Source organism: Schistocerca nitens, chromosome 2 (genome assembly GCF_023898315.1).
Source record: "Schistocerca nitens isolate TAMUIC-IGC-003100 chromosome 2, iqSchNite1.1, whole genome shotgun sequence".
NCBI classification, from domain to species: Eukaryota; Metazoa; Arthropoda; class Insecta; order Orthoptera; family Acrididae; genus Schistocerca; species Schistocerca nitens.
Window position 1 is genome coordinate 201,738,653 of NC_064615.1, and position 14,230 is coordinate 201,752,882.

The window sequence follows — 14,230 nt, forward strand, 5'->3', positions numbered from 1 at the left end:
ATTTATCATTTATAACCCTTTCACATAAACCCACTTTGTGTCTATTGTACTGAACAATGTCCTCTTTACAAACCTCAAAGCATCTAATATCTATCTTTCCTCTAAGGGGCATCTCATTTTTTAGAATAATCTGAATTAATGTAACACTAATGTTTCCAGTAGATTCATCCACTTGCAATGGTTATCTTATTGTCTGTGTTAATAATTTTGCTCTGTACTAGTACAGATGTGAAAATAGATCAAATGACTAAATGGCATCAAAATAATTAGTGCGTGGTTGGAAAATGGCATTTTTATAGAAATGTGGGTAAGTTACTATGCACAGCACAGAGAATACACCACCACGGCTAAGATATGAAACCAACACCGACAACAATAGTACAAGTTTATGTGCCTACTAGCAGCTCCACAGATGATGAAGGAATTGACAGAATGTATAAAGAGCAAAAAGGAATTATTCAGGAAGAAGGAAATTTAATTGGATGGACTAAAATTTGGTAGCAGAAAAAGGAAAAAGAAAGAATTGTAAGACATTGTGGACTGAAGAAATCAAAGAGGAAGCAACCTTGCACAATTTAATCATTGCTAACATTTGGTTGAAGAACCATGAAAGAGGATCCTATTCACAGAAGAGACCTGGAGACACCAAAAATTTTCAAATAAGTTGTATGAAAATAATAGAGAGTTAAAGAGGGTCTTGCCTTATTGCAAGAATACAATTTTTGTTTTGTTTAGTTGTTGTAAGAAGCTGGATCAACTTATAATTCATTATTATTATCTGGAAGCACAGGAAAAGTGCTTAAAATTGAGCTGCTTGGGGGAACAAAATGGTAAGTGCCAAAATCACAGTTTCGAGGTACAGCGCATCTAAAGTTACAATTGATCTGAAAATCTGAATAATTTGTTTTGAACAGTCCTTTTATTCTGTAGTGATTCTAACATCTATCTTCTACTGTACAGACATAAATGAAACTCAGAACTGACTAAAACAAATGAAATATACAAAAATTATTACATTACCATACACCATTAACAACACATAGTGATAGAACATTACATATTAAATTTTACGGTAAGTCCTCAACGCTTTACTGAAACTGCAAAATCATTCATCACTCTCATTACTAGTGTCTTTTTCATCCAAAACTGTTGGCTTTAGTGACAGAATAAATCCATGGTGGACAGGAGATATGTAATTTAGGAGTGACAGGAAGTCAGCAACTTTCTTCTTTTCAATAAGCCTTTGCCTATTGTATTTAAGTCGAAGCATAGGAACTGGTCCTTGCCTTCCAAGTTTCCTGAAGCTTCTTTCATGCCAAATGTCATGACAAAATGTCTCGCTGATGAATAAAGATGATGGATATTCGGAGGTCACCTTCCACCTACATACTTTCCTTAGGTTGACATCTCGACCATCAACTGTCTTCTTTCTGAAGACAAACGCTTCTTTAGAGTATCGTATTTGATAGAAATCCTCTCTTTTCATATTATATACAAGCAATGGATTCTTCTTAGCCGACTTCTTGATGATCTCGCACCACTGATCTGGACTGTACACATCTTGTACTTCTCGGCGAATGTAATTTTCAATTGTTGCGAAATCTCTATCGGATGGCAACATTATGTGCCCGCTCAAGGGGAAGTGGTGATCAATCACAGGAAATCTACCAGTTGAAATTAGATATTTCCAAAACAGTACCATGTTCCAGTTCTTATTTTGGCCACAGCAGCACCTTTTCCGAGACGACCTCTTTGTCTGTTCCTGAATGGTTTCTGCAGGAGCGATACACTGTTAGTTGTTTTGGGCAATATGATCTGATTTGCTATTAACCTGTATAACAACGAAAACTACTACTACCGTTACCATTATTATTATTATTACATGTAACAATATAAATGAGAAATGCGCATTCACACACCACTTAGCCAAAAAAATGTAGCCATTCTAAAATAACCTCAAAATTAACGTACTTAAGGAACATAATGGTATGTACGTGCACTTACCATTATACAAAATTGTTAGAACCCGAGACAGAAGCCAATAGGCAGTTTGTCACTTACCATTATGTTCGTCAAACGTACTAAAGACAATATATTTACAAAATAACATACCTCTGATTCATCTGAATCGTTAGGAATGTATTCTGGATCCCTCTCGCAGATATTAGTATCACTGGAAGTATATTTCTCGTCTTCTGCCATGTTCACTGTTGCCATAATCTCGGAGATGTTTTTACTTGCCGCGATTCTCTCTGTCACTTACCATTATGTTTCCGCAACAGACGGACAGTGGCGCTTACCATTAAGCTCAGCCCTGACTCCTGGTGAGTGAATTTGGAACTACTAGTAAGTTTACTGCATTGTGCATCCCACAGGTGGTGTCATGGCGCTTACCATTGTGTTCCCCCGAGCAGCTCTATTCCATGACGGTAACACAGATTTAGAAACCAAATTCTAAAATGCAAAACCTTCCCATCTGCTGATGTACGGCCAAAAATGAAGTTTCTAACCAAATTATGCCTGAGTTTTATAAGTTCTTCATATTTAAGTCTGCAGGCGAAATGGAAGTAAAAAATTAAACAAGAGCACAAGTACAGATAATAATTACCAACCATACAATGCAGATGTACTGTGTGGCCATATGAGGTGGCTCTCACTTCAGAGTTACAATTACAATTCTTTGTGACCACCTCATATCTGGTAGCACCACTGATTTATTTTTCATACACTGAATAAAAATGCTTAGTATTCAAAATGACACAATATGTTCACCTACAAGAAATCTGAACTATAAGCAATGAAATTAATAACAACTGCACTGAGTAGCAGACAGAAACATACATAAGTGCTGATATATAACAGCTAACCTTACGAACCTCCCTTCTTCAAAGAATACACAGACCGCATAACCAGGACAAGCATTCTTCGGGTATGTGCATTCTGAGAAAGAACTCAGTTCACAAGATCAGCTACGATGTCCCAGTTTTTTTAATGTGCTTATTTGCCATTCAATGCCTCTACTATATGCTCAGTATTATCTTCCGTTACTCTACTGCTTATCTTCGACTTGGGACATCGCAGTACACCTAATGTGACCCATATGAATTACAATAAAATAAAAATTTGTTATGGTACTGACTTTGCCAACAGTTTCAGCAAGACGATTAACCCCAAACAGCAATGGCCAAGAGATTGACCGGCGATTGTGTGAAGAGCTCCTGCCCAAGTCAGCTTGCCGTAGTACTTCTACCAGAACAATGTACGATGCATGATAGAATGGAGGGCCTTCCTTGTACAGTACTGAAAAGTAGAGAACAATGCATTACTGTTAATATTCTGATGGAATAGAGGGCACTAAATTATTATTAACCCTGCTGTTCTGTTCATTTTTACTATAAAAATGTACTGTTCAGGTCAATGTGAACTATACCATTTAGGAAGGACTTCTAATCACTTCTCCCACATACTGTGAATTGTGAAGAGTTTATCAGTACGTCGTCTTTCCTCTCTTGAGGACTTATTAAATCGCAAGACAGGTGACATGTAGAATGTTTCTAGGGACATGGTTGCTAGAAATATGTTTCGCTCAGTATCCTCATCCCACGAACTTTTTGTAGATTCCTCATGTGAGCAATACACACCCGAAAGGAGTAGGAGTCCCAAGTATGAGTGAAAAAGATAATCATCCATGTTTGTCCATTGTTAACTATAAACTCATTATCCCTCAATATTTGTCACCTCTATTATTTCATTCTGAAGTGCTGTAGAAAATAATATTTCAAATGAACTTTCTACATCACTTACTGCGCTGCTTCCATACCTAGTAACTCCCAGGGTACTCCTGATGACGTTCAAAGCAAGTAGGCGACTGTGTTGTGCTGGTGGTTGAAACTGCCATTCTATATTCCCATTTTTAGAACCAGAAGTCTGTACATTACTTTGAACAGACTGTGGACTGTCGTCAATGTCATCAGAATACTCACTCTGAGGTCCATTACTGACATGGTCTTTGAACTCGTAAAGTGATCCTTCGTCTGTTGAGCTATGTACTAATATTTCCAACTAAGCGTCAGTCAATGATGTAACCATCATGATGTCACAATTCAGACTGATCACAAACAATAGAGAACACAAACTGAGCAGAAACAACAGATAATTCGAACAGTTGACGAGACGTAATGACAATTCCATTGTTGTAAATGCAGTACCTTTCTTGACTTGTTGAATGTTGAGAGTAAGTATGAACAATGAAAGTCATTACTACTATAAAATATGAGACAAGCAGAAAGTATTTGACTTTAGAGTAATCATATTAATGTTGGGTCACACTGACCAAAACATTTCATATGTAACACTTATGGTTTATGACCAGATGATTTAAAATGTTTTAACAACTTACTGCCCTTGCATTTTCAGAAGTCACCAAATTTCATAAAGTTATTTTGATATTTAAATAATAAGAAATGAAATTTATAACCATTTCGATCATATAGACTCAAACAGAACAGCAGGGTTAATAAAGACTCACATAATAACTAAAGCAATTTACTGAGTATCTCTCAATTGTAAGTATATAACAGATCACAATTTAATGAAAGAGACTGATTGCAAATTGAACCAAATCAATTCCCTGGACAAATAGGCAACATATTTTCTGGGTATCATGCTGTAATCGTTTTATTTTTTATCTTCATGATTTTCCACAACATATTTGTGTCCCTCTCCTTTTCCCACAGAATGAAAATCTAAACAGGTATTAGCAAATACACTGTTTTGTTTCCACCATGGAAAAAGGAAGATACATAGGGCACAGTGTCCCAGAGCATACCAGGAAAGTGCATCAGGAAAACCAACAGTGTAATTCTAACAAGTAAATGGCGAGAAAACATGGGTAGGCAGGAAGGCCAGTTAACAGGTCAAACATAAGCAAAGTTCTAAAAGAAAATAAAAGCATGGATGAAAGATAAATCATCAGTAGCTGGGAAAATAAGTAACAAATTGTAGAGATGAAGGGGTTAAGCACAGCAAAATAGAGTGCTTTCTGGCACCAGCTACAGGTTAGAAACTGCACATTTTGACACAATGAACAAAGCTCGTTAACAATGTACAAATCTCTCTCTCACTCCATTGCCCATTACTTCACACTCGGGCATTCAGTGGCTGCAGTGGGGTGGAGCGAGTAACAAACATACAGCGTGCGCAAAAGTTTAAAAACTGTACTTTCAGAAGGTCATAACTGAGTACTATCAGAATTATGGCCCAAATTTTAATGCAGGACAGACTGCTGCAGCTGGTATCTTGCAAGTGTGCTTTATTCTGCTTAAAATATGAGGTCAACCTGGTGATGTTTTCTTGTCAGTCCACATCCATAAAGGTGTTCTTTGTGGTGTCTATGGAATATGGGGAAATAATAAGATCCAGGTGCAAGACCTACACAATCCAACCACCCAGCACTTACTATTCCAGTCCTGTCACAGGTTTATCGTACCCCATCAGGGGCGGGGCCACCAGTGAAAGCAGCCATGTCATTTACCAGTTCTGCTGCAATCACTCCATAGCCTTTTCTATTGGTATGACTATCAACCAGCCGTCCACCTGGATGAACGGCCACCACCAAACTATAGCCAAGATCAAAGTAGACCACTATGTGACACAACAAGCAGCTGAACATAACATACTTAATTTCAGTGACTGCTTCACTACCCGAGCCACCTGAATCCCCTCCACCACCAGCTTGTCTGAACTGCACAGACGGCAATAACCCTTGCAAAAAACTCTCCGCTCTCAAAATTATCCTGGTCTCAACCTATGGTAACATACTGTCCACAAACCCTCTACCCAACAGTTTCCATCCCCTCTTGTCAAATCATCTCCTCCCCATTCTCATCTCCCGCTCTGTTTATTTGCCATCCTCTGTCAACGCACCTACTCATCTTTCCCCACTCATCTCTTTTTCGCTCCTTTTTTCCCCACCTCCCTGTCCCCAACCTCCTGACACTGTGCCTGTTGGTATTCTAGTCTCTGCACACTCCACCAGACAGTGTTAATCTCTCTCCCCACCTGTAAGTTAGTATCCATTCCCCCCCACCTACAGACAACTGCTTGCCACATGATTGCTACATTCATTCCCAAGATACTGGAGTTGGTGGTCATATGTGCACGAAGTGCACTGGCTTGTGTGTATGAATGGTGTGTGTTTCTTTTTTGATGATGAAGGCTGTGGCTGAAAACTTGATGTTAAGTGTCTTTTAATTGTGCCTGTTTGCCACTTCATGTGTCTTAACAAGTTTGTTTGTTTGGCCATCTTCAGCAAGCACAGAAATACTTGTTTTGTAAATAAAACTGCCTTTTCTTGCTGCAACTTAATTCATTTTTCCCAGACGCATTTCATCATTTTCTTGCTCGAAGGCATCTTCAGTGGGACATATAATAATACAGTTTTTGTTATTTTTAGATTATCAAACAGTTCATGCATTTTTTATGTAAATAAGTTATTACTCATAGTTTGCTGTGATCTGTGTTTCCTCTCATCTGGTCTGGAGGTTGCACTACAACTTTATTTCCGAAGCGTAAGGAGAAAGGAAACTGGTGTTCCACAGATCGGAGCATGGAATGTCAGATCCCTTAATCGGGCAGGTAGGTTAGAAAATTTAAAAAGGATAGGTTAAAGTTAGATATAGTGGGAATTAGTGAAGTTCGGTGGCAGGAGGAACAAAACTTTTGGTCAGGTGATTACAGGGTTATAAATACAAAATCAAATAGGGGTAATGCAGGAGTAGGTTTAATAATGAATAAAAAAATAGGAGTGCGGGTAAGCTACTACAAACAGCATAGTGAACCCATTATTGTGGCCAAGATAGACACGAAGCCCACGCCTACTACAGTAGTACAAGTTTATATGCCAACTAGCTCTGCAGATGATGAAGAAATTAATGAAATGTATGATGAGATAAAAGAAATTATTTAGGTAGTGGAGGGAGATGAAAATTTAATAGTCATGGGTGACTGGAATTCGACAGTAGCAAAAGGAAGAGAAGGAAACATAGTAGGTGAATATGGATTGGGGCTAAGAAATGCAAGAGGAAGCCGAATGGTAGAATTTTGCACAGAGCATAACTAACACTTGGTTCAAGAATCATGAAAGAATGTTGTATACATGGAAGAACCCTGGAGATACTAAAAGGTATCAGATAGATTATATAATAGTAAGACAGAGATTCAGGAACCAGGATTAAAATTGTAAGACATTTCCAGGGGCAGATGTGGACTCTGACCATAATCTATTGGTTATGAACTGCAGATTAAAACTGAAGAAACTGCAAAAAGGTGGGAATTTGAGGAGATGGGACCTGGATAAACTGAAAGAACCAGAGGTTGTAGGGTGTTTCAGGGAGAGCATTAGGGAATGATTGACAAGAATGAGGGAAAGAAATACAGTACAAGAAGAATGGGTAGCTTTGAGAGACGAAATAGTGAAGGTAGCAGAGGATCAAGTAGGTAAAAAGATGAGGGCTAATAGAAATCCTTGGGTAACAGAAGAAATATTGAATTTAACCGATGAAAGGAGAAAATACAAAAATGCAGTAAGTGAAGCAGGCAAAAAGAAATACAAACATCTCAAAAATGAGATCGACAGGAAGTGCAAAATGGCTAAGCAGGGATGGCTAGAGGACAAATGTTAAGGATGTAGAGGCACGTATTACTAGGGGTAAGATGGATACTGCCTACAGGAAAATTAGAGAGACCTTTGGAGAAAAGTGAACCACTTGCATGAATATCAAGAGCTCAGATGGAAACCCAGTTATAAGCAAAGAAGGGAAAGCAGAAAGGTGGAAGGAGTATATAGAGAATCTATACAAGGGCAATGTTCTTGAGGACAATATTATAGAAATGGAAGAGAATGTAGATGAAGATGAAATAGGAGATATGATACTGAGTGAAGAGTTTGATAGAGCACTGAAAGACCTGAGTCGAAACAAGGCCCTGGGAGTAGACAACATTCCATTCCAACTACTGACAGCCTTGGGAGAGCCAGGCCTAGCATAACTCTACCATCTGGTTTGCAAGATGCATAAGACAGGCGAAATATCCTCAGACTTCAAGAAGAATATAATAATTCCAATCCCAAAGAAAGCAGGTGTTGACAGATGTGAAAATTATCGAATTATCAGTTTAATAAGCCACGGCTGCAAAATACTAACATGAATTCTTTACAGACGAATGAAAAAACTGCTGGAGGCCGACCTCGGGGGGGATCAGTTTGGATTCCGTAGAAATATTGGAACACGTGAGGCAATACTGACTCTACGACTTATCTTAGAGGAAAGATTAAGGAAGGGAAAAGACGTGGGCTAATAGAAATCCTTGGGTAGCAGAAGAGATACTGAATTTAATTGATGAAAGGAGAAAATACAAAAATGCAGTAAGTGAAGCAGGTAAAAAGAAATACAAACGTCTCAAAAATGAGATCGACAGGAAGTGCTAAATGGCTAAGCAGGGATGGCTAGAGGACAAATGTAAGGATGTAGAGGCATGTATTACTAGGGGTAAGATGGATACTGCCTACAGGAAAATTAAAGAGACCTTTGGAGAAAAGAGAACCACTTGTATGAATATCAAGAGCTCAGATGGAAACCCAGTTCTAATCAAAGAAGAGAAAGCAGAAAGGTGGAAGGAGTATATAGAGGGTCTAAACAGGGGCGATGTTCTTGAGGACAATATTATGGAAATGGAAGAGGAGGTAGATCAAGATGAAATGGGAGATATGATACTGCGTATGGTGAGCAAGATGTAAGAGACGGGCGGAATTCCCTCAGACTTCAAGAAGAATATAATAATTCCAATCCCAAAGAAAGCAGGTGTTGACAGATGTGAAAATTACTGAATTATCAGTTTAATAAGTCACAGCTGCAAAATACTAACACAAATTCTTTAGAGATGAATGGAAAAACTGGTAGCAGCTGACCACGGGGAAGATCAGTTTGAATTCCATAGAAATGTTGGAACACGTGAGGCAATACTGACCCTACGACTTATCTTAGAAGAAACATTAAGGAAAGGGAAACCTACATTTCTAGCATTTGTAGACTTAGAGAAAGCTTTTGACAATGTTGACTGGAACACTCTCTTTCAAATTCTATAGGTGGCAGGTGTAAAATACAGGGAGCGAAAGGCTATTTACAATTTGTACAGAAACCAGATGGCAGTTATGAGTCGAGAGGCATGAAAGGGAAGCAGTGGTTGGGAAAGGAGTGAGACAGGGTTGTAGTCTCTCCCCGATGTTATTCAATCTGTATATTGAGCAAGCAGTAAAGGAAACAAAAGAAAAGTTCGGAGTAGGCATTAAAATCCATGGAGAAGAAATAAAAACTTTGAGGTTTGCCGATGACATTGTAGTTCTGTCAGAGGCAGCAAAGGACCTGGAAGAGCAGCTGAATGGAATGGACATGGTCTTGAAAGGAGGATATAAGATGAACATCAACAAAAGCAAAATGAGGATAATGGAATGTAGTTGAATGAAATCGGGTGATGCTGCGGGAATTAGATTAGGAAATGAGACGCTTAAAGTAGTAAAGGAGTTTTGCTATTGGGGGAGCAAAATAACTGATGACGGTCCAAGTAGAGAGGGTATAAAATGTAGACAGGCAATGGCAAGGAAAGTGTTTCTGAAGAAGAGAAATTTGTTAACATCAAGTATAGATTTAAGTGCCACGAAGTTATTTCTGAAAGTATTTGTATGGAGTGTTGCCATGTATGGATGTGAAACATGGACGATAAATAGTTTGGACAAGAAGAAATAGAAGCTTTCGAAATGTGGTGCTACAGAAGAATGCTGAAGATTAGATGGGTAGATAACATAACTAATGAGGAGGTATTGAATAGAATTGGAGAGAAGGGAAATTTGTGGCACAACTTGGCTAAAAGAAGGGAACGGTTGGTAGGGCATATACTGAGCCATCAAGGGATCACCAATTTAGTATTGGAAAGCAGCGTGGAGGGTAAGAATCGTAGAGGGAGACCAAGAGACGAATACCCTAAACAGATTCAGAAGGATGTAGGTTGCAGTAGGTACTGGAGATGAAGAACCTTGCACAGGATAGAGTAGCATGGAGAGTTGCATCAATCCAGTCTGTGGACTGAAGACTACAACAACAACAACAACAACAAGTACAATTTTGTATTCTGAACTTTTTCACACTGTTCACCATGTTTCTCCTCCTTTTTTGTGGTGTACTATTATTCTTTTGCTACTAGATATAGCTATTTGTTCAAACACTGTGCTTTTAACAATGTGAATATTGTAACTTCATTATGTGTTCCCTCCTCTTTGGTTGTTTATCTACGTATCACCACCCTAACAAAGTGTATATTCAAAACCAACAACTTTTGCCTTGATTTTCTGTATGTGGTAAGTTTTCTTACAGGGTTAGGAGATGTTTTTTATTGTTGATTCTAGTTAGTTTCATGTCTTGTTCTCTAGTGGTTGGTTTGTGGTTACGTTCTCTTAGGTGTTCTGCAAATGTGGTGTGGTTTGTCCCATACTTCTAAGCTCTCATATGTTCTTTGTATCTGACATCGAATGTTCTACCTGTTTGTCCCATTTATTTGTCTTCACAAGTGTTCACTAGTTGATATATACCTGCTTTCTGAGCTATGTCTCCGTTTTTTGTCAGTTTTGGAGTGTAATTTTTGTATAGAATTGTCTGTTGTGTATGCTACATTTATCCCCTGTCTTTTGAAAATGTTGGTGATTTTATGTGCGAGTTCGTGTTTTTATGTCATTCTTGTGTTTTCTTTCATCTTCTTCTGATTATTCTGTCTAGGTGTTATGATAATGTGTGTTTGTGTTTGGTTCTGTTGTGTTGTTGTCTGTGGCTTGGTGCTTTCTGCTTTATTTTAATTTTGTTGTTTAGATTTGTGACTATGTTACTACTGCAACCGCTGTTTTGTGCCATCTGCATTATTATATCCAGTTTTTTGTAGTTTTCTTTTGTGAATGGCACTGTGTTGAATCTATGGAGCATGTGTCAAAGTGCTGCTTGCTATTTTGAGAGTGGGTGGTTCGAGGATTGGGGAATGATAATGTCCACTGCTGCGGGTTTACGCTAAATTTCAAACATATGCTTATTGTTTTGTTTTTTGATTGTTGTATCCAGAAAGTTAATTTAGTTATTCTGTTCTCTGTCAATTGTGAATTTTATATTTTTATGTCCCTTCTTGATGTCAGTGTGTAGTTTTTCAATTTTTGTTTGTGGTTAATCTGTTAAGCAACGGATGTCATCCATATACTTGAGCCAATACAGTATGTTGTATTCTTTTGCTAGTATTTTTGTGAAAATGACCTGTTAAATTGTGATTTACAAAAATATTTGCTAAGGCTCCTGAAACTGGGGACACCATTGGTAATCCCTCTTCTAGTAAATAAAATTCATGATAGAATTGGAACTAATTCTGTTCTGTTATGAGCTTCCTTAATCCGTTCATCGGGGAGTTGACTAAGTTTTCAGGTTCTTATCTATGATTTCTATTGTTTCTGGTACTGGTATCTTGGAACACATGTTTTCTACATCAAATGAGAGTAGCATTGCTTTGTCTGGGATTTTTATATATTTATTTGTTGTATTAGTTGTGTAGTGTTTTAATGGTTCTGTGTTCTTGTACTTTGAAATTTTCTGGCAGTAATTTTTACATGTATTCTGCAAGCTGGTATGTGGGGAATTTTCTGGAATCCTAGTCTCACAGGAAGATTTTGTTTGTGGATCTTTGGTTGGCTTCGGAGGACATGTGCAGTGGGATTAATTTGTGCCAACTTTCATTTCTCCATGTTATCCAGTATGATGTCTACATTTTTCAGTGTTTTTTACTTTTGTCTGGAATCTGTTTGTTGGGTCTGATTTTGTAATGTTGTTTTGTGAGATGATTTCTTGTGTCTTTTCAATGTATTGTTCTCTGTCTATCAGTACTACTGTGTTCCCATTGTCTGCTTTAGAAATGAAAACATTTTCATTTTGAAGTTTTCTCTTAAGTTTTCTGAGTGTTGCAGATTCTGTGTTTTTGTTGTTTTTGTGCTGTTATGTTTTTATACTGGTAATTATATTATGTATTTCTTTTTTACTAGTTCTGTAGTTGGTCCAATGTTGACACTATTGGTTTCATTCCTATCTTGCCTTGTCAAAACACTTCCTATTTCTATAATTAGATTTTCTATGTATTCTGCAGAGGATGGCCACACAAACAAACTTGTTATTCACTCCACGCCAGACATTTTCATGTGGTCTGTACCAAAAATTCAGAAGACTCTGTTTCTGAATTTACATAGTATTTTAATCCTTTCCCCAACAGCTGTCATTCTTTACTGCTTAGTTCTGTGTCTGTAAGGTTCACTAATCTTGGGTAGAATTTGCGCGTGTGTGTAAAGGTATTGTATTGTAGTTTTTTGAGTTGGTTGATCTTTCTTCTATGAACTGTTTCCATTCTTTGTACAGCAGTGTTTGTGTGCCTTTTGACCTTGTTGAGCAGATGGGAGAAAACTGTCATACTATTAATGGTGTTTGCAAGTTGTAAATGCGTCTTATATAACTCTTAATTTAGTTCTTGTTTTGTAGGGTATAGGCATTTGATTTCATATTTTAACCACATTTTCTGAGTGTCAAGCATTGCTTGTTGGGTGCTGGGTGAACTGTTTTTAATCTTTACATTGATATGTTTAGACACAAGATCGTTACAATTTCTAATTTTGTTGAATTTTATGTGTTGTGTGGTCTTATGGATGTTCAGCTGGAGTCTTCTGAATTTCTGGTACAGACCACATGAAAATGTCTAGCGTGGAGTGAATAACAAGTTTGTTTGTGTGGCCATCCTCTGCAGAAAACACAGAAATACTTGTTTATTTTTCCCAGGCGCATTTTGTCTTTTACTTGCTATAAGGCATCTTCAGTGGAATCTATAATGATACAGTTTTGTTATTTTTAGATTATCAAACAGTTCACGTCACATGAGAGGAAATGCGGATCACAGCAAACTTTAAGTCATTACTTATTCACATAAAGAAACATGATGTGAACTGTTTGATAATCTAAAAATAACAAAACAATATCATTATAGATCCCACTGAACATGCCTTAGAGCAAGAAAAAGGCAAAATGCGCCTGGGAAAAAAATAAATTAAGTTGCAGCACGAAAAGGAGGTTTTATTTACAAAAAAGGTACTAATGTGACTTCTCTACAGTAATTAGTAATCTGTCTTTTCCTACATTGCCGATATTTCTACCTGGAGTTTTCGTTGTTTAACTTCAAACAAATGCCAGGATGGTTCCTTCAATCAGGCCAAAGTTAATTTCTTTCTCTGTCACTGTGCAACTCAACTACTGCTCCACCACCAGTGATCCCAAGGCCAATGAGATGTTAAAACTCTGATATTCCATCCATCTTTTTATACAGTAATATGGATTCACAAAGATAGCAATAAAAATGTTTACTTATATGCCTTCATGCATCTTTCATTATTTTAATCTTATATTCATGCCCTCCAAATAACCAGTGTGCGTGGAGTTGAAGAATATATGCAGATTCCTTCTTGAAAATCGTTTCTTAAATTTTCTAAATGTGTTTTGTAAGATTTTCAATGCATTTTTTGGAGAGTTCGACAGCTGAAATTTTACAGCATTTGAAATACTCTCTCCAGAACAGTAAATAAGCTTGTGACTATTTAGTAGGTAGGAAGGTATGCAGGATAGCTGTCAAGTTGAGGAGAGATGTAGGCCTAGTGACAAACTTCGGATGTGAGGGTAGGTCATGAATCATACCTGGATAGCTCAGTCAGTAAGAAACGTGCCTATGAGAGATGTGGTTCTGGACCTGAGTCCACCTGACACTCAGTTTTAATCTATTATCAAGTTTCAAACCAGAACAAATTCCACTTCAGGGTGTAAATTAATTCTAGATGTCCGTTGCCATCCCCACTATTCTACTCTGTAAACATTTCATTTCCTTTTTAGTTCAATCTGAAATGAGTTTTACACATCTGAGTACTAGTTCATGATAGGCCATACAAGTGTATGAATAGATCTTTAATAAACAAATTTCAGTCTGCCATTGGGGATCAAAGTTTGTCAATGTACCTACAACAATGACTAATAATCATACTACTTCAGCACAAGATATGTTGCTATTTCTAGATACTGTATTTGTAGGTCGTGGCAGACTCCAGCTGTAATTCATTAGTCCTCTA

At 37.6% G+C, this 14,230-nt stretch overlaps 1 protein-coding gene across 1 annotated transcript in view; it reads right to left on the reverse strand.

The window, feature by feature from the left end:
- LOC126235901 (tRNA-splicing endonuclease subunit Sen2) overlaps positions 1-14,230 on the reverse strand; it is a 56,288-nt gene that overhangs the window by 20,780 nt on the left and 21,278 nt on the right. Inside the window, exon 3 of the mRNA XM_049944845.1 lies at positions 3,140-3,300. Coding sequence (XP_049800802.1) covers positions 3,140-3,300 — 161 coding nt within the window. The remainder of the gene's footprint in view (positions 1-3,139; positions 3,301-14,230) is intronic.